This window comes from Mobula hypostoma, chromosome 17 (genome assembly GCF_963921235.1).
Source record: "Mobula hypostoma chromosome 17, sMobHyp1.1, whole genome shotgun sequence".
NCBI classification, from domain to species: Eukaryota; Metazoa; Chordata; class Chondrichthyes; order Myliobatiformes; family Myliobatidae; genus Mobula; species Mobula hypostoma.
Genome location: NC_086113.1, coordinates 60,185,417 through 60,206,798, shown reverse-complemented (window position 1 = coordinate 60,206,798; position 21,382 = coordinate 60,185,417). Strand labels below are relative to the sequence as shown.

Sequence of the window (21,382 nt, the reverse complement as noted above, 5' to 3'; positions counted from 1 at the left end):
TACCTCCTTCCAAGCACCTTAAAACTGTGCCCTCTTGTGCTAGTCATTTCAGCCCTGGGGAAAAGCCTCTGACTATCCACACGATCAATGCCTCTCATCATCTTATACACCTCTATCAGGTCACCTCTCATCCTCCATCGCTCCAAGAAGAAAAGGCCGAGTCCCCTCAACCTATTCTCATAAGGCATGCTCCCCAATCCAGGCAACATCCTTTGTAAATCTCCTTTGCACCCTTTCTATGGTGAGGCGACCAGAACTGAGCACAATACTCCAAGTGGGGGCTGACCAGGGTCCTATATATCTGCAACATTACCTCTCAGCTCTTAAACTCAGTCCCACGATTGATGAAGGCCAATGCACCGTATGCTTTCTTAACCACAGAGTCAACCTGCGCAGCAGCTTTAAGTGTCCTATGGACTTGGACCTCAAGATCCCTCTGATCCTCCACACTGCCAAGAGTCTTACCATTAATACGTTCTGTCATCATATTTGACCTACCAAAATGAACCACCTCACACTTATCTGGGTTGAACTCCATCTGTCACTTGCAGCCCAGTTTTGCATCCTATCAATGTCCCACTGTAATCTCTGACAGCCCTCCACACACTATTCACAACACCTCAACCTTTGTGTCATCAGCAAATTTACTAACCCATCCCTCCACTTCTTCATCCAGGTCATTTATAAAAATCATGAAGAGTAGGGGTCCCAGCAAGATTCCTGAGGCACACCACTGGTGAAAAACCTCCATGCAGAATATGACCTGTCCACAACCACTCTTTGCCTTCTGTGGGCAAGCCAGTTCTGGATCCACAAAGCAATGTCCCCTTGGATCCCATACCTTCTTACTTTCTCAATAAGACTGCATGGGGTACCTTGTCAAATGCCTTGCTGACATCCATATACACTACATCTACTGCTCCACCTCCATCAATGTGTTTAGTCACATCCTCAAAAAATTCAATCAGGCTCGTAAGGCATGACCTGCTTTTCATAAAGCCATGCTGACTATTCCGAATCATATATTATGCCTCTCCAAATAATCATAAGTCCTGCCTCTCAGGATCTTCTCCATCAACTTACCAACCACTGAAGTAAGACTCACCAGTCTACAACTTCCTGGGCTATCTCTACTCCTTTCCTTGAATAATGGAATAACATCTGCAACCCTCCAATCCTCCAAAACCTTTCCCTTCTCCATTGATGACGCAAAGACCATCACTAAAGGCTCAGCAATCTCCTCCCTCACCTCCCATAGTAGCCTGGGGTACATCTCGTCCAGTCGCGGTGACTTATCCAATATTAATGAACTTCAGTTATTTACTTATACGTGATTATCGTGTGTTATGTGTACTATGTTTTACACCCTGGTTTGGAGAAACGTTGTCTTGTTTTTATACACATTATATGGTTATATACATTATATACATGCATGTATGATGTCAAAATGATTGCTGTGACGCGCCTAGTGTGGTTGTGTAGTGGATAGTGCTTGTCGTTCTCTCTGTTGTCTTCTACAGCTGTCTAGTAATCTTGCAAAAAGAAGAGCTGAATGTGTAAGTCCCTCCCTGCCAGTACATAGCCTCTCCAACAGCAAGCCTCATGTAGTGCCTCCGCACTGGTGACACATGGAAACTGAGCTCCTTTCAGACTCAGGCTGAATTACAGAGGACGGGGAGGATGTCTGGCCCCTGCACATGGAGCATGCAAGCCCACCGAAGTGTGGACACGCCCTGGTGCTCGTGAACCAGATCCCCAGCTATGGGTAAATAGCTCCACTGTCTTGTGGGCAGCCTTGGGAGAGACCAAGGCTATGGGAGTAAACCCAGACAGCAAATGCAGAGTGGAGCCCCTAAGGTGTCTGGACGTCACTGAACATCCTTCCGGTAGCTTCTGCAGCCAAGCTGGTGTCTAACAAATTGCTTCATAAGCCTTCCATTGGACTACACTGGTGAGGCCCAGAGGGGGATCTTGATGACCTGGCATCTCAGGATCTCCATATCTTCCGCCCAGGCTTGTGACGATAATTATCATCACCCATTGTCCTTTGAGACAGACAGATGCCAACCATACATGTATATAGTTAAATGACAACAAACTTGACCTGACTGCTCTCTGTAACCTTCGATGCCCTGACTAACCAAGAACCCATGCTTTAAATAAACTCAATGACTTGGCCTCCACAGCCATTCATGGCAATGAATTCCACAGATGCAGCACCTTTTGGCTGGAAATTTCTTCTCATCTAAATGGACGTACCTATATCCTGAGGCTGTGCCCCTGGTCCTAGACTCTTCCACTATAGGAAACATCCTCCCCACATCCTTTTTATCTAGGCATTTCAATATTCGAAAGGTTTCAATAAGCTTCCCTCTCATTCTTCTGAACTCCAGTGAGTACAGGCCTAGAACCATCAAACACTCCTCATATGTTAACCCATTCATTCCTGGAATTATACTCGTGAACCTCCTCTGATCCCTCTCCAATTTCAGCACATCCATTCTTAGATAAGGGGCCTAACACTGCTCACGATACTCCAAGTGAAGCCTCACCAGTGCCTCATAAAGCCTCAGCATTACATCCTTGCTCTTATACTCTAATCCTCCAGAAATGAATGCTAACATTGCATTTGCCTTCATTACCACCGACTCAACCTTGAAGTTAACCTTTAGGGAATCCTGAACAAGGACTCCCAAGTCAGTTTGCACCTCTGATTTTTGAATTTTCCCTTCAGAGTCATAGAACACTACAGCATAGAAACAGGCCTTTCAGCTCATCTAGTTACTACCAAACCATTTAAGCTGCCTAAATCCCATCGAACTGCACCTGGACCATAGACCTCCCGTCAATGTACCTATTCAAATTTTTCTTAAAGGTTGAAATCTAAATCACACCCACCACTTCCACTGGTAGCTTGTTCCACACTCCCATCACCCATGGAGTGAAGAAGTTTCCCCTCATCTTCCCTTTAAACATTTCACCTTTCACCCTTAACCCACGACCTTTAGTTGTGGTCTCACTCTACCTCAGTGGAAAAAAGCCTGCTTGCATTTACCCTATCTGGACTCCTCATAAGTTTCTATACTTCTATGAAATCTCCCTTCAATCCTCTATGTTCTGGGGAATAAAGTTCTAACCTATTCAATCTTTCCTTATAAGTCAGGGCTTCCAGTCCCGGCAACATCCTTGTAAATTTTCTCTGTACTCTTTCAATCTTATTTATATCTTTTCTGTAGGTGGGTGACTAAAACTGCAGATGATACTCCAAATTAGGCCCCCTCCCCCAACATCTTATACAACTTCAATGTAACATCCCATCTCCCGTACTCAATACTTTGATTTATGAAGGCCAATGTGCCAAAAGCTTTATTTACGACCCTATCTACCTGTGATGTCACTTTCAATGAATTATGGACCTGTATTCCCAGATCCCTTTGTTCTACTACACTACTCAGTGCCCTACCCTCACTGTTTAAGACCTGCCCTGGTGGGCCCTACCAAAGTGCAACACCTCGCACTTGCCTGTGTTAAATTCCATTTGCCATTTTTTAGTCCATTTTTCCAGCCTGTGCAGATCCCACGGCAAGCCATAATAGCCTTCCTCACTGGTCACTACACCCCCGCCCCCCCAGGTCTTGGTGTCATCTGCAAATTTGCTGATTCAGTTAACCACGTTATCATCTAGATCATTGATATGGATGACAAACAACAATGGACCCAGCATTGGTCCCTGGGGCACTCTACCAGTTACAGGCCTCCGGTCACAGGCAGCCATTTACCACCACAAAGCTAATACCACAAAGGTTCTCCCACAAAGCCAATGTCTAATCCAGTTTACTACCTCATCTTTAATGCAAACTGACTGAACCTTCTCGACCAACCTCCATGCGGGACTTTGACAAATGCCTTGCTAACATCCATGTAGACAACATCCACTGTATTGCCTTCATCAACTTTATTGGTAGCTTTCTTGAAAAGACTCTAAATGAAAGGTTAGACATGACCAACCATGCACAAAGCCATGCTGACTATTACTAATCACTCCCTGTCTATCCATATATTCACATATCCGGTCCCTTAGAAAATCTTCCAATAACTTTTCCACCACTAATGTCAGGCTCACCACCTATAATTTATTCTTAGAGCCTTCCTTAAACAGCGTAATAACTTTAGCTATCTTCCAATCCTCTGGTACCTCACCTGTCACTGAGGATGATTTAAAATATCTCTGCTATGGCCCCTGCAATTTCTGCACTTGCCTCCCACAGGGTATGAGGGAAACACCTTGTCAGGCCTTGGGGATATGTCCATCCTAATTTGCCTGAAGACAGCAAATGGCTCCTCCTGTTTAAAACTTGCAGATGCTTTGCCTCACTTCTATTGACTCTGTGTACATCTCCCGAGTAAATACAGATGCCAGAAATCCATACCTTTTGGCTCCACACATTGATTACCATTCTGATCTTTCGAGAACCAATTTTGTCCCTTCCAATCCTTTTGCTCTTTACATATCTGTGGAAGCCCTTAGGATTGCTTTTCACCTTGTTTGCTACTGCAACCTCATGCCTTCTTTTAGCCATCCTAATTTCTTTCCGAAGTGTTCTCTTGCATTTCTCATACTCCCTACCTGCTTATACTTGCTACGTTCCTCCTTGTTTTTCTTAACCAGGGCCTCGATATCTCTTGAAAATCAAGGTTCCTAAATCTGTTATTCTTGCCTTTTTTTCTGACAGGCATATTCAAACTTCGTACTCTCAAAATTTCACTTTTGAAAGCCTCCCACTTACCAAATACACCTTTGCCAGAAAACAACCTGTCCTAAACCACACTTGCTAGATCCTTTCTGATACTATCAAATATCGTCTTTATCCAATTCAGAATCTCATCCTGAGGACCAGTTTTTTGCAGCAATACATACATAGAGGTACCAACTAGAGAAGGGGCAGTGTTGGATCTCCTGTTAGGGAATGAGATAGGTCAGGTGACGGAGGTTTGTGTTGGGGAGAACTTCGGGTCCAGTGATCACAATGCCATTAGTTTCAATATAATTATGGAGAAGGAAAGGTCTGCAGCCAAGTTTGAGATTTTTGATTGGAGAAAAGCTAACTTAAAGGAGGTGCAAAAGGATTTAGAAGGAGTGGATTGGGACAATTCGTTTTATGGGAAGGATATAATAGAGAAATGGAGGTCATTTAAAGGTGAAATTTTGAGGGAATTTTTATGTTCCTGTTAGGTTGAAAGGAAAGGTTAAAAGTTTGAGAGAGCCATGGTTTTCAAGGGATATTGGAAAGTTGGTTCGGAAAAAGAGAGAGATCTACAATAAATATAGGCAGCATGGAGTAAATGAGGTGCTCGAGGAATATAAAGAATGTAAAAAGAATCTTAAGAAAGAAATTAGAAAAACTAAAAGAAGATATGAGGTTGCTTTGGCAAGTAGGGTGAAAATAAATCCAAAGGGTTTCTACAGTTATATTAATAGCAAAAGGATAGTGAGGGATAAAATTGGTCCTTTGGAGAATCAGAGTGGACAGCTATGTGTGGAGCCAAAAGAGATGGGGGAGATTTTGAACAATTTCTTTTCTTCGGTATTCACTAAGAAGAAGGATATTGAATTGTGTAAAGTAAGGGAAACGGGTAGGGAAGTTACGGAAACTATGATGATTAAAGAAGAGGAAGTACTGGCACTTTTAAGGAATATAACATTGGATAAGTCTCTGGGTCCTGACAGGATATTCCCTAGGACCTTGAGGGAGGTTAGTGTGGAAATAGCAGGGGCTCTGACAGAAATGTCATTAGAAACGGGGATGGTGCCAGAGAATTGGCGTATTGCTCATGTTGTTCCATTGTTTAAAAAGGGTTCTAAGAGTAAACCTAGCAATTACCGGCCTGTGAGTTTGACGTCAGTGGTGGGTAAATTGATGGAAAGTATTCTTAAAGATGGTATATATAATTATCTGAATAGACAGGGTCTGATTAGGAACAGTCAACATGGATTTGTGCGTGGAAGGTCATGTCTGAGAAATCTTATTGAATTTTTTGAAGAGGTTACTAGGAAAGTTGACGAGGGTAAAGAGGTGGATGTTGTCTATATGGATTTCAGTAAGGCCTTTAACAAGGTTCCACACAGTAGATTAGTTAGGAAGGTTCAATCATTTGGTATTAATATTGAAGTAGTAAAATGCATTCAGCAGTGGCTGGATGGGAGACACCAGAGAGTAGTGGTGGATAACTATTTGTCAGATTGGAGGCCAGTGACTAGTGTTGTGCCTCAGGGATCTGTACTGGGTCCAATGTTGTTTGTCATATATATTAATGATCTGGATGATGGGGTGGTAAATTGGATTAGTAAGTATGCAGATGATACTAAGACAGGTGGAGTTGTGGATAATGAAGTAGGTTTTCAAAGCATCAGAGAGATTTAGGTCAGTTAGAAGAGTGGGCTGAAAGATGGCTGACGAAGTTTAATGCTGATAAATGTGAGGTGCTACATTTTGGTACGACTAATCAAAATAGGACACACAGGGTAAATGGTAGGGCATTGAAGAATGCTGTAGAACAGAAGGATCTAGGAATAATGGTGCACAGTTCCCTGAAGGTGGAATCTCATGTGGATAGGGTGGTGAAGAAAGCTTTTGGTATGCTGGCCTTTATAAATCACAACATTGAGTATAGGAGTTGGGATGTAATGTTGAAATTGTTCAAGGCATTGGTATGGCCAAATTTGGAGTATTGTGTACAGTTCTGGTCACCGAATTATAGGAAAGATGTCAACAAAATAGAGAGAGTACAGAGAAGATTTCCTAGAATGTTACCTGGGTTTCATCACCTAAGTTACAGGGAAAGGTTGAACAAGTTGGGTCTTTATTCTTTGGAGCGTAGAAGGTTGAGGGGGACTTGATAGAGGTATTTAAAATTATGAGGGGGATAGATAGAGTTGACGTGGATAGGCTTTTTCCATTGACAGTAGGGGAGATTCAAACAAGAGGACATGAGTTGTGAGTTAAAGGGCAAAAGTTTAGGGATAACATGAGGGGAAACTTCTTTACTCAGAAAATGGTAGCTGTGTGGAACGAGCTTCCAACAGAAGTGGTTGAGGCTGGTTCAATGTTGTCATTTAAAGTTAAATCGGAAAGCTATATAGACAGGAAAGGAATGGAGGGTTATTGGCTGAGTGCAGGTCGGTGGGACTAGGTGAGAGTAAGAGTTCGGCATGGACTAGAAGGGCTGAAATGGCCTGTTTCCGTGCTGTACTTTTTATATAGTTATATGGTATACTGAGTGCATTCAAATACATTCAGTCCTGTATTCGTCACCCTTTTTTGATTTAGGCCCTGTATTATACTTGTCCCACTGCAATTTTGCCATATCATCTGTTTGTCCTTCCTGACAGTCTACAATGTATAGACTCGTATACCAGCTGCCTCATCTTCAGCCTTACCACTCCGATTCCAATTCCCCTGCTATTTCAATATTTCAGAGAAATTTGGATAAGTACCTGGATGGGAGGGGTATGTTGGGCTATGGTACAGGTGCATGGACTAGATGGGCCAAGGGTGCTTCCTTTATTGCCGGCTCATTGCTTAGTTACCTCTGTTTGACCAGCTTGCAATTTTTGGCTGACTTAAAGAGAAGCACAAAGGCACAATGTGCTCAAGGTGAATGGAATAAGGAATGGTTACATCATCTTCTGCTGAGGATGTGGAATGAGAGATGTCAGAATAAGAATTAGGTAGGAGCAGAGCATCATCTTCAATGGTCACTGCTCCATCTCTGGCCAATGACACTGTGCCAGCAATTCAAAAATAAAACTCTGTCATCCAGATAGGTGAACCATTTAACTCAAGCTTGCCCTTGACCAGTCTACTGTGTAGGTGTTTGTTTTGTGTTGTCTACTTATGGAATGGTGGGTGAGTTCTTTTAGCATTTTCTTGTGCGTTGTATAGTTTGTCTCCATTTCCTGAACAGCTGGCAATGTGTGGATTGTACAAGGGTTGAATGCATGTCTTGGAGCAGTGGTATGTGAGAAGGCAAGTTTTGTACAAGCTGATGGTAGGAGTTCTGACTGATGGGTCTTGATAGGAACAGTGTGAGAGGATGATGGTGGATGGAATTTAATGGTGCATTCATTTATCTGTATAACACAAGGCTCTTAAACTTCTGCTGGTGCTCACCTTGGTTGGTGATATTGGCCTGGAAAACCTCATCATATCCGCAGAGGGAAGATCTCTCTAATTTTCTCCACCATTGTCAAACAAGATGCAAAAATCCTTGTGCTTCCACTCTCTTCAAGCATCAGTGACAAGATTTTCCACCATTAGCTATATGCATAGAGCACTTCCCTTTTAAGAGTGGCTTCAATCAACATTTTCAGGTTTCAGCTTGTACCGACAGCCATGAAGCTGGGTCCCATGTATGTGTAGCAGCACAGTGTGAGTGGTACCACATAGAAAATCAGATGACTGCGAGGTGGAATCACCAATTTACTCTATATCTTGCATTGACTCAATGGAACAAGGATTACTTTGCTATTCTGATCCCAGCGCATGTTTCTAGATTTGGGAAAACTCAGGGGAAATGGTTCATGGACAGTGACTCATTGATGAATTTCTTGAGAGTCAACAAATTTAATGACTTTTTCTCTCAAGTTTCAGGGACCTTTATGAAGATCAATATTTTATGGATTCTTAAATTAGTGGGAGTGGTGGAAAGTTTGTTTTCAGGCTGAGCGCAAGTACAGGTGCCCACATATACAGAGATTACTGTCTGTCATACCTGGAGTACAGATAGAGTCACTGAGAAAAGTCTGAGCACGTACCACTGAAAGTAGCAATTCACTGGATATAGTCAATGCTGGACCTATGGTTCAGGGGACAGAGGCATCACCTCCATGCACGAGCTCTCCACATTTCAGTAGTGGTGTGGACATGAAACAGAGATACATGAGACTGCAGATACTGGAATATGAAGAACACATAAAATTGCTCAGGCAGCATCTGGGAAATGGATAGTTGACATTTTGCGTCAAGACCATTCATCTGGACTGTGAACATGAAACCCACCTTCAGTAAAATGGCATTTATTGCTGAGTATCATTTGCCTTGCTGATAGTTTTCAGCAGAACTAGTTAAAACAAATGGCTTTAATACTTCTGCCATTCCAACACATATTTGTTCCTGAGATCTTACTTTGTCAGCAGCTGTCAGTCTTGTCCACGGCTTGTCGGCACGTCTGTCATAGTCCTGTGCTTCAGCCACCTCCACATAGTCACTGAAACGGATAAGGATTTTTCTCTCCCTCAACTCCTCCACGGTAGGCCTCTGGCTAAGCTAGAAATAAAAAACAAAATTGATATTATAGATTTAAAAGAAAAGATTAAATTTAATCTGCTTGTAATCTTTTTGAATACCTGGTAGAAGGTAGGTCATTTAAGATACATGTGACTTCCATCCATTTATCACATAAGTATAGGCTTAGCTTTGTAGGTATCTTTACTCACCAGTAAGAACTCTGAATATTGCCTATGTTTACTGTTCTGCCACTAGAAGCACTGTTTGTTTTGTATGCAGTCTGTTTTGTACAAACATCACTTCCTGCTCGTAAGCTGTTTTTTTACATAAGTATGGACATATGTATGTACACCAAACTTATGAATTTGGTAACAAGATGGAGACTTGTTCATGGGTAGAGACCATAACTTGGGTGTTCGTTACCTAGGGACGCCTGCATAGTTTTCATCTTCTTACCTAGGAAAGGATGCCTTAGGATATTATGTAGGTGCCACATAAAAATAAGTTATTTTACATTTTTTTTTGTTTGACATTCAATTTAAGGGAGGCAATAATTTGCCCATGTCACACCAAAAGAAAAGGGGTTACTTCTGGTACTAAATTTTGTATTGAGTAATCTCAGTAAACTATGGACTGTGCAATGGTCCTTAGCTTGAAAACATGCTACAAATACTCTGCTTTTCTAACACCATTTCTCACTCTACATAAGCTGCCTGACCTGCTGAATAGTACCAGTACTTTCTGTCTTTATTAAATCACAATTTAGTTTGTGCTAAGAGTTTTGTTTAAGTTCCTACAATGTCTTATTTTCCTGAGCACTGTGCTTTGCCTATTTTTGCTTGTTCTTGAATCAGGCAATCTTATTTAATCTTCCTGGTGTGATCTTCTCAACAATTATATTTCTTGGATGGATAAACATTGCTGCACATAGATCTTTCACTCATTTTTATCTTTACTGTAAAAATATTAAGTATTATAGTTGGTAGGGCAATCAAATTTCAGAGATGGTTTATATTTCTAGATCTCTTTCCTGATATATTTCCATATTTCAGTTTTCTGATTAGAATTGATCACATAACTCATTTCAGACGTTTATAGTTATTGACTGTAATTTATTGCAAAGTACTGACATGGTGGGCTTCAGGGGGCTGTACTGTAATAAAACCATTATTTTGACACTGTAGAAAAACCTCTTCTCAAATGAATTTGAGAATGTATAAGTCCAGAAGGTATAATCCTTGCCCAGTGAATGAAAAGTGGATGGACTTTCCAAGCAGTTAATGCCAGCATAAAACACCAATATCAGAGATCATGAGCACTTACAATTTTGCATCTACTAGAATCAGCAAATTTTGAAACCACATAGTAACTTAATTGCTTTTGTTATCAGAAATTTTGAATTCCTTATCAATTTTTTTGAATCATTATCAATACTATCCACATCTGGGTAGTTTATTCCTTGTGTCCTTGCATGCAGTACCAAGTACGTTTAAAATGTGCATTCATTTAAGTGTTCTTCAGATGATGTCAGCAATCCTGGTGAAGTCTGTGATCATGTAAAAGCAAAATTCATGGTACAGATGGGGGAGAGTGTGTGAAGGTGGGAGGCGGGGTTGTAGTGAAAATGGTGCAGGGATTGTAACATCTTATTAACCCCTGTCTCTTGAGTAAAATACAAGCAGCCAACAAGTTTCCACTGCCTGCTTTTTAACCTAATAGCACCCAGACAACACTCATTGGTGAGTGAGTGATCGGCACCAACAGAAGTAAATCTGTATTAGAACAAAGAACAGTACTCTTGTGTATTTAATATTTCAGTAATATTTGAGTAATATTGTAAATATATTATTTGATTAAGTATTACTATTTTGTTCAATTAATTCATTTTGGGTTACAAGTAAAAGCACGTGGAAGTTGTGCGTTATTACACCACCACGTCATGAGAGCGTGCTTCATGAAAAAACAGAACTAAACATATTTTCCCCAGCTCTGTGTTTTCTTTCAATTAGTTTTACATTTTGAAGTTACAAAACATAACAGTGGCGATGAGTAAGTTTTAAAATGAACCCGAGATGTTGAAGCATGCTGAAATGTTCAGCTTAAGAAAAAAGTATAGCCAAACGTTGGAATTTAAAAAATGTAGCAAGATGTCTGAGTTGAAGAACAAGTGCAGCATGTTTTTTTTCTTCTTCAGAAGGAGGAGAAAGATGGTTAAGTTTTTAAAAAAGGCAGAAAATGGATGAACTCATAGGTTCATAAGCAGTGAGCACCAGGTGATAATAATCATAAATAAAAAAAGAACAGAAATGGCTGGCTGTGTTGGAAAAATAGAAACATTCAATTGCACAATTGGTAACTGGCTGATGTATCCCGATGTAGCGAGAAGTATATTGAAGCAAATTAAGTTGCCAATGAGAAACAAGTGCCAGTTTTGCTAATTGTAATTTGTGGAAGGGCATACAGTTTGACTGCTCCAACCAAGCCAGCTGAAATGAGCTTTGCTGGTATCATGAAAGTAATGCAGGATCATGTAGAAATAAAGCCATTGTTGATTGCAGAATGCTTTAGGTTTCATAAATGGAATCCAAAGGCAGAGGTGTCCATTGCAGCTTATGTGGCTGACTTGAAGAAATTGCCTGAGCATTGTCAGTTCAGTAATGGGCTTAAAGGTGCACTGAGAGATCATTTAGTTTGTGGAACCTGACAAGAAAGTGTTCAAAAATGGCTCCTAGCTGAAGCACAGCTCTCATTTAAATAAACATTTGAAATTGCTGTATCAATGGAAACAGCAGACAAAGACACAATTGAGTTGCAGTCAGGAATGGAAGTGAGCTTGACCAAAATTGCAACATCTAAACAGAAACCTGCCTGGCTGACAAGTTGTGTGACCATTGTGGCAGGGACTTACACACTCTTGATTAATGCAGGTTTAAAGGTGAATCCTGGAGAAAATACAACAGAGTAGGATACATACAAACAGCACGTTGGGCAGACAAAAGTAAATGGACTGCACAGAGAATAGAAAAAGATAAAAAGTAAAGTTTCTGTTTCAAAAAGAGTACTAATCTGCATGCTTTCGATGAAAAATCTAATAGTGATGCGAGTGACACAGGATTGAATAGCCTTGAAATTTCCAATGTAAAAACCATCAATAAGAGAAGTAATATGACTTACACCAGAAGTGAACAGCCAGTTGGCCAATTAATTAAAAGGGAATTGGACACCAGCTCGGCTGTTTAGGTCATTCCACAAGTTGAGTTTGAATGACATTTCAAAGATACTGAACTGAAGCCTGCAGACATCCAACTAAGAATTTGTACAGGAACAAAGTTAACTCTTGTGGGAATGACATTTGTAATAGTGAAATACAATGACCAACAACCCACATTGGTTGTGTATTGTAAAAATCAGGAAGCATTGTTGGGCTGTGATTGGCTGAAACAACTATAATTTGATTGGAGATCCATCCAGAATTTGAATGCCAAATTCCCTCAATAGAGTCAACTGAAAGCAAATTAAGGAAGGTATTGGATGATGTCACAGCTGTGTTCAAGGAAGGTATTGGAAAATTCAAACATATCAAGGGAAAACAGTGTTAAGTGAAAACGTCACACCCATGGTTTACAAAGCCCATTAGGTTCTTTATACCATATGTGATAAATTAGTTGATGACCTAGATTCATCTGAAGGAATTCTTTTCAAGGTTGACTGGAGCCCATGGGCAATAGCACTGGTCCCAGTAACCAAGAAGAATTTGTCTGTTGGGATCTGTGGTGATTTTAAGGTCACTATCAACCCAGTACTGAAAGTAGATCAATACCCTCTGCCTAGAATAGGCAAATCTTTCTGGAGGGAAACACTTCAGCAAAGGGGACTTAGCTGAGGTCTACCAACAGATGGAAATAAAAGACAAAAGCAAAGAGTTTCTCACCATAAGTACTATAATAGGCTTATTTTTGGAGTAGCATCTGCACCTGCACTCTGGCAGAAAGCGATGGACCAAGTGCTGGAAAGCTGTCCAGGCACTCAGTATTACCTGGATAACATCATTGTTACTTATGAGGATAACAAGGAACATCTCCAAATTTCAAGGCAGTGTTAAAAAGATTAGAAGATTATGGGCTTAGAGCACGATGCAATATGTGTGAACCCTTCATATCGAAGATCACTTACTGTGGTCACACCACTGACACACAAGATTTACACAAGTTCACTGAGAAAATTCAAGCAGTGGTGGAGAAAGTTTACCCTCATTACTGAATATCAACCACTGGTGTCTATTTTCAATTCACAGAAGGATGTTCCACTAACAGCAGCAGCACAAATCCAGAGATGGGCTCTGTTTTCTGGAGGACAAAACTACAAGATTGAATTCGAGAGGATGACTAATCATGGAAATGCAGATGGATTGTCCCATTTATCCTTGGAAAAGGAAGTACCTAAAGGGGAAATACTCCTCTATGTATTCTTCCTAATGCAAATTGAAAGTCTGCCTATTATAGTGGAGATGATCCAAAGGGAAACCAGAAAAGACCCCATAATTTCTCAGGTCTACATGGTAATTCAAGATGGCTGGAATATGCAGCAGAAATTCCAGTTTCCTCCCATTTTTACCATTGCTCGAATGTACTTTCCTTTGACAGAGATGGTCTTTTGTGGGGTTTGAGGGTTATTGTCCTATCGAAGCTGAGAGCTAAAGTGTTGGAGGACTACAGTACATGTTGGTCATCATGGCATGGTCAAAATGAAAATGTTGGCTTGAAGCTTTGTCTGGTGGCCTGATTAAGCAGGTACTTAAATTTAACAATATTTAAATTTTTAATATTTACTATTGATTTGTACTCCAGGGAGCGGGAAGCGCAGAATCAAATATCGCTGTGATGATTGTACGTTCTAGTATCAATTGTTTGGTGACAATAAAGTATAAAGTAAAGTAAGTAAAGTACTGTATGGGATGCCAATATGTCTAGAAGAAAGGTGTCAATAGTTGTCAGACCCACTTCCTGCAGTTCCAGAGTCAATTCCTACAACCATGACTGACAAACCTGAGATTGTTTCAAGCCACAAGTCTCACTTGCCAAGCAGAGTGAACTCCCTTCTCAGGAAAAATGTTATTTCACAAGAGTAAAAAAATTCTCCATAGCAATTACATCTTTAAGTCTAAAGGGACAGTTTAAAATTTACTATGTTGTGTATGTCTATATAGTAGTTGTATTATAGTAAATATATTGTTTAATTAAGCATTCTTTGTTTATTTAAATAATTCAGTATGGGTTGTATATAAAAGTACATGAATGGCATACATCATTGTGCCACTATATCAATGGATTGTGCTTCACTAAAGTGAAAATGAAACTAGACACATTTACCCTGGCTCCATGTTTTTCTTTCGATAATTTTATGTTTTGGAGTTACAAAACATAACATGGAGATACTTTCATGAACCTCTACAGCTCCCAATGATTCTGTGATCTCAGTCTCTGAGACCATTATGAGAGCATCCTTCAGGAGGTTGAATCCATAGAAAGCATCTGGCCCAAACAGTGTACCTGGCCAAACCGTGAACACCTGTGCTAATCAAATGGCCAGAGCATTCATGTATATCTGCAACCTCTCATTTTGACAGTCTGAGATACACACCTGCTTCAGACAGGCATCAATCATACCAGTGTCCAAGAAGATGCAGTATCCTGTCTCAATAATTATTATCCAATAGCACATCCAATGTGATAAAGTGCTTTGAGAGGTTGGTCATGAAGCATATCAACTCCTGCTTGAGGAGTGACCTGGATTCACTCCAATTTGCCTACAGCAGATGCTATTTCATTGGTTCTTCATTCAGATCTGGAGCACCTGGACAGTGAAGATGCATATGTCAGAATGCTCTTCATTGACTACAGCCCAGCATTCAATACCTTCAAAACTCATCACTAAACTCCAAGGCTTAGGCTTCGGTACCAAATTGTGCAACTGGATCCTCAATTCCCTCAGTGGACACCAGTTAGCATGGATTGGCAAGAACATCTCCACACTCACCATCAGAACAGGCACACCACAGGGCTGTGTACTTAGCTCTGTTTTACTCACTTTATACTTACAACCCCTGTATCAGAGCTGCTTTCTGCTGTAACCGCAAATCAACATTTCACCAACTTTGCTTCTGATTGACACGCACCTTTGCCTACATACAATTTATCTCTCACTCTATCTTTCCTCAACCTTGCCACCTCTGAGGATATCCCCTGCTTTATCTACCTCCATTACATCTCTTCTGAAGTTGCCATTTTACAGACAATGCTTCAATATGGCTTCTTTTTGCTTCAATTATAATTCCTTTAACCCAGGAGCTGAATTACATCCATTTTATTCCCAGATCTCAAGCCTTCCTCTTCTTTCTAGAACTAAACAAATGTTGTGTTTTCTGTTGTCAACTGCCTTTCCAAGCCTCGCCATATTGAATGAATTATCCTTCATGAATCCTGATGCCTACAGTGCTTGGTTACTACCAAGTCTGTCTCTCTCTACTTTCCCATTCAGTATTCTGGAGGGACTACTTCTCCCAACAGCTGGTACATTCTTCACTCATCCTCAATATGTGCTTCCCTAACCACCACCATTCCCTACAGAAGATATCCTTTCACTTCCTTGCTTGTAGCCTAGAGATTCAAAAATTTCTTTCCAGGTGAAGTAGTAATATTTAGTTATGTTCAGTTTATTATAGTATACTTGCTGATCATGGCATTGGGGAGGTCAAATTCCATGTTGGTGCTGTTTGCTGAACATCTCCACAAGAATGACCAAGAGCTTAGCAGTTTAAACATTTGTCACATTGTGAGATCCCTCCACAGCCTCATATATTGTCGTATGGAAATAAAAATGGAAAATGCCGGAATCACTCAGTGGGTCAGGTAGCATCTTTACAAAGGGAAACAGGTTGTATTTAAGATTAGAATACTTTGCCAGAAATGAAGAGAGACAAAAATCACACCTCCCGATTTGATCAAAAGTCTTTGACCTGAACCTTAAGTTCTTCTAGGTGAAGACGGCAGGTTAGATAAAGAGGAAGCATCTGTGCTTGAGACATGTAGGTGAGACTTTTACTTATTTGTGATGAGCCACTGTAAAAAAAATCCATCTGGCAGAAGGAAGATTTCACAGAGCCAAAAACAAACTACTGGAGGAATTCAGCAGGTCACGTAGCAACTGTGGAGAGAAATGGACAATCACCATTTTGGGTTGAGAAGCTTCATCTGTCTTGAGCCAAAATGTTGATTGTCTGTTTCCCTTCACAGATGTTGCCTGACCCACCGAGTTCCTTTAGTAGCTTGTTTTTTGGTCCATATTCCAGCATCTGCTGTCTCTTGCGTCTCCCTAGGATTTCATGGAGATGACTGTTAAGCGCCAATAGCTGCTGCCTGACCTGCTGAGTGTTTCTGTCATTTTCTGGTTTTATCTTAGATTGCCGGCATTTGCACTTTGAGGAACACCAGTCCATCTTTTGACAAGGGATATTTCACTGACTGCTGGTTTCTAGAATTTCACCTCATGCTCATACCATACCTTCATAACTCACCCTCTCAACATGTAACCAACTCTAATTTAATTAGATTAAATAACTGAACTGAAATTAGAGAAGTCTAGCATTTCAAAATTGTAACTTAAAGACGAATACTGAAAGCAAAGGATGAATACAGAAATAAAATTAAGACTTTAGCCAGTTTTGCTGAGCAAAAAGCCACCAATTGCGTTGTGAGGTTCACTGCCTGTGAATGTTTCATTCTTTCTGTACCAATGGATATAAAATTAAATTGCTGTGACTTACCTTCCGTGTAAGCCGTCTTTTAATTTCTCGCTTTTCCTCTTCTTCCTCTTGTTCATTTCTTGCTATAGAGAGAAATCAGTAAGTTGCCTTCATCATGTGCCAAACACCATTGCCTGATTTACAGTAGATATAATGTGTGGGCTAAACAGAAATCAAACTGCTAATTCATTTTTTGCAGTACTAACCATCTGGCAACATACTCAAATCCTCTGGGTCTCTGCTGCTTTATTAATGACCTGTTCATTATAAGTTGAGAGCGTGGACAGTGGCTGCTGAGTGCACAATGTTCATCTCCTTAAATAGTGGCAGTCCTTTCATTAGTGCCTAAAAGTTAGACACTGGCTAAAAAGTGGCAGATAAATTTTGCAAAACAGAGGAAACCTAAACATCCATGACTTATGTTCAACAGCCTTATTTACTACACCCAGTACTCCCAATGTAGCCCCCTGCTTTGCTGAGACCAGCTGCAAACAAGGTGACTACCTTACTGAGCACTTCTGCTCCTCCATCATGGCTCTCTTGAGCAACCGGTCACTAGCCAAATTAATTCCACTTCCCATTCCCATACTGAAATGGTTATACTCTGTCTTCCCCACTGCTAAGGTGAAGCTAAATGCAAACCAGAGTAGTGGCTTCTTATATTCTACTTGGGTAGTCTTCAGATCAGCAGCATGAACACTGATTTCTCCAACTTTTGGTGAACTGCTCCACCTTTGTCTCTTTTTCTTTCTTCTTGTTCTATCCTGTTCCTCCTATACCCAACCTCCACCCCCTTATCACCCTGTTTCTTACCCTTCTTCTACTCACTCCACCAGTACATCACCCTCATTCTCCTCTGACTGGTTTCCCTCCTTACATTGTTCGCATCTGCCCACCCCACCTCCCTTATTTGATTCCATGCTCCACTTTCCTCTCCCATCAGATTCCATTATTTGTAGCCCTTTGTCACCTCCTCCTTTCATCTTCCAGCTTCTGTAACTACTCCACTTTCTCCTCTTCCATCTGATTTTCACCCCTCTGAATCTACCTATATGCCAGCTCTTGGCCATCCTTTTCCTTTACCATCTTATATTGGTTATCAACCCTCCATCTTTCAGTCCAGGTGAAGAGTCTCTACCCAGAATGTCGATTGTCCATTTCCCTCCACAGATGCTGCTTGACATGCTGAGTTCCTCCAGCATCTTGTGTGTTGCATCCGATTCTGGCATCTGCAGTCTCGTCACTCCCATTGATCAATATGCCTGAGGGTCACTTTGACTGTTTACTTCTCAGGATTAGTCAGACAAATGCTGGAACAAGTCAGAAGCCCCTCAAACCCTTTCCAACCGAAATGAACTCAATATTTGCCTGAATGAGAGAAACTCCAATAACACACAAAAAGCTCAGCACATCCAAAGAAAAGTGGTAAGGCTGATGACCACTCCGCTGTCATCCAGATTCACTACCCACCACAGGCACATCATAGCTGCAGTGACTACCAGCTAGAAATTGCTTTGCTTATCACTACCTTGAGTGAATAAAATAAACTTTTTTCCCTTTAAAACTTCTCAATGTCCACCTCTGGGAAATGTTTCCTCTACTAGTGACTCATCACTAACAAGTAAAACTCTCACCTACATTTCTCTTGCACACATACTTCTTATTTATCTAGACTGTCATCCTCATTCAGATTTTCATCTGCATCATGTCATGAGGGTTTGAAGGCTTCAGTGTTTCAATGACTGCCTGGCTTATATCTCAACGTGTTATTATTTTGCTCAATAATCAATGTGTCAAAAGTCAAAGTCAATTTATTATCTAAGTATGTATATGCCACCATATACTACATTGAGATTCACTGAGTGACAGATTCATCCCAGTGGTGGCACAAAACTTCTTGCTCCCCTTTGATTAGAATGTACTGACTTGAGCTTCACAACTGAACCTGAGGAATCAAAATGGGTGAAGAACTGAAAGGTTGTTGCTTAGTCATAGGAGATGCCTCTTAGATGAGTTGCTTACTCATTGGCTTAATCACGGAGAATGGAAGCCCTTTCAAAGAAAACAGGATTTTTTTTTCTGGTATCATGGTCTTCAAGCTGACTTACATAAACCTTAGAGTTCCTTGGGAATTCTTGGCTGCAAGCACATCAATCACTATTCATCTCACAGTTTCTTGATGCTTCTTAGAAGGTTTGTAAAATGCAAAACTTTTACCAGTACTGCCCATGTTACCTTTTTGCCCATTTTCCCCCTTCACTGTATGAGTAGTTATCTACCCAAAGCAAGTAACTCAGTGTGGGACAGCTTCAGTTACACCTTTTCAAAATCAAGAAGACACTGAAAATCAGAAATAAAAATAGAATGCTTGAAACACTCAGCAGGTCAGGCAGCAACCATGGAGATAAAAAAAACTAGGCTAATATTTCTAGTGATAGACTTTCATCAAAATTGAAAAAGAAGTTAGAAATCACACATTTTTTAATTTGCAGGTTATAAAGACAACAAAATGGATCCTCATAATAGGTTGGGGACAAACAATGTTGATAGATTAAGAAATAATGGTGCCATTTGTCAGGGGACACCTCTTAAACTCTTTTTAACCATATAACCATATAACAATTACAGCATGGAAACAGGCCATCTCGGCCCTTCTAGTCCGTACCGAACTCTTACTCTCACCTTGTCCCACCAACCTGCACTCAGCCCATAACCCTCCATTCCTTTCCTGTCCATATAGCTATGCAATTTAACTTTAAATGACAACATCGAACCTGCCTCAACCACTTCTGCTGGAAGCTCGTTCCACACAGCTACCACTCTCTGAGTAAAGAAGTTCTCCCTCATCTTACCCCTACACTTTTGCCCTTTAACTCTCAACTCATGTCCTCTTGTTTGAATCTCCCCTACTCTCAATGGAAAAAGCCTATCCACATCAACTCTTTCAATCCCCCTCATAATTTTAAATACCTCTATCAAGTCCCCCCTCAACCTTCTACGCTCCAAAGAATAAAGATCCAACATGTTCAACCTTTCTCTGTAACTTAGGAGATGAAACCCAGGTAACATTCTAGTAAATCTTCTCTATACTCTCTCAATTTTGTTGACATCTTTCCTACAATTCGGTGACCAGAAATGTACACAATACTCTAAATTTGGCCTTCCCAAAGCCTTGCACAATTTCAACATTACATCCCAACTCCTATACTCAATGCTCTGATTTATAAAGGCCAGCATACCAAAAGGTTTCTTCATCATCCTATCCACATGAGATTCCACCTTCAGGGAACTCTGCACCATTATTCTTAGATCCCTCTGTTCTACTGCGTTCTCCGATGCCCTACCATTTACCATGTATGTCCTATTTTAATTAGTCCTACCAAAATGTAGCACCTCACATTTATCAGCATTAAATTCCATTTGCCATCTTTCAGCCCACTCTTCTAACTGGCCTAAATCTCTCTGCAAGCTTTGAAAACTTACTTCATTATCCACAACTCCACCTATCTTAGTATCATCTGTATACTTACTAATCCAATTTACCACCCCATCATCCAGATCATTAATATATATGACAAACAACATTGGACCAAGTACAGATCCCTGAGGCACACCACTGGACACCGGCCTCCAATCTGACAAACAGTTATCCACCACTACTCTCTGGCGTCTCCCATCCAGCCACTGCTGAATCCATTTTACTACTTCAATATTAATACCTAATGATTGAACCTTCCTAAATAACCTTCTGTGTGCAGCCTTGTCAAAGGCCTTACTGAAGTACATATAGACAATATCTACTGCTTTACCCTCATCAACTTTCCTAGTTACCTCTTCAAAAAATTCAATAAGATTTATCAAACATGATCTTTCATGCATAAATCCATGTTGACTGTTCATAATCAGACCTTGTCTATCCAGATAATTATATATACCATCTCTAAGAATACTTTACAACAACCCACTCACCACTGACGTCAAACTCACAGGCTGATAATTGCTAGGTTTATTCTTAGAACCCTTTTTAAACAATAGAACCACATGAGCAATACAGCAATCCTCTGGCACCATCCCCGTTTCTAATGACATTTGAAATATTTCTGCCAGAGCCCCTGCTATCTCCACACTAACTTCCCTCAAGGTCCTAGGGAATATCCTGTCAGGACCCGGAGACTTATCCACTTTTATATTCCTTAAAACGCCAGTACTTCCTCTTCTTTAATCATCATATTTTCCATAACTACCCTTCTTGTTTCCTTTACTTTACACAATTCAATATCCTTCTCCTTACTGA

The 21,382-nt window shown here is 40.6% G+C and overlaps 1 protein-coding gene across 4 annotated transcripts in view; it reads right to left on the bottom strand.

Moving 5' to 3' along the window:
* LOC134358060 (phosphatase and actin regulator 1-like) overlaps positions 1 to 21,382 on the bottom strand; it is a 416,919-nt gene that overhangs the window by 7,679 nt on the left and 387,858 nt on the right. For all 4 annotated transcript variants that reach the window (XM_063069967.1, XM_063069968.1, XM_063069969.1 and 1 more), the window contains 2 exons: positions 17,110 to 17,171; positions 9,186 to 9,326 (listed from right to left, as the gene is read on the bottom strand). In XM_063069967.1, the coding sequence (XP_062926037.1) occupies positions 9,186 to 9,326; positions 17,110 to 17,171 (203 nt within the window). The remainder of the gene's footprint in view (positions 1 to 9,185; positions 9,327 to 17,109; positions 17,172 to 21,382) is intronic.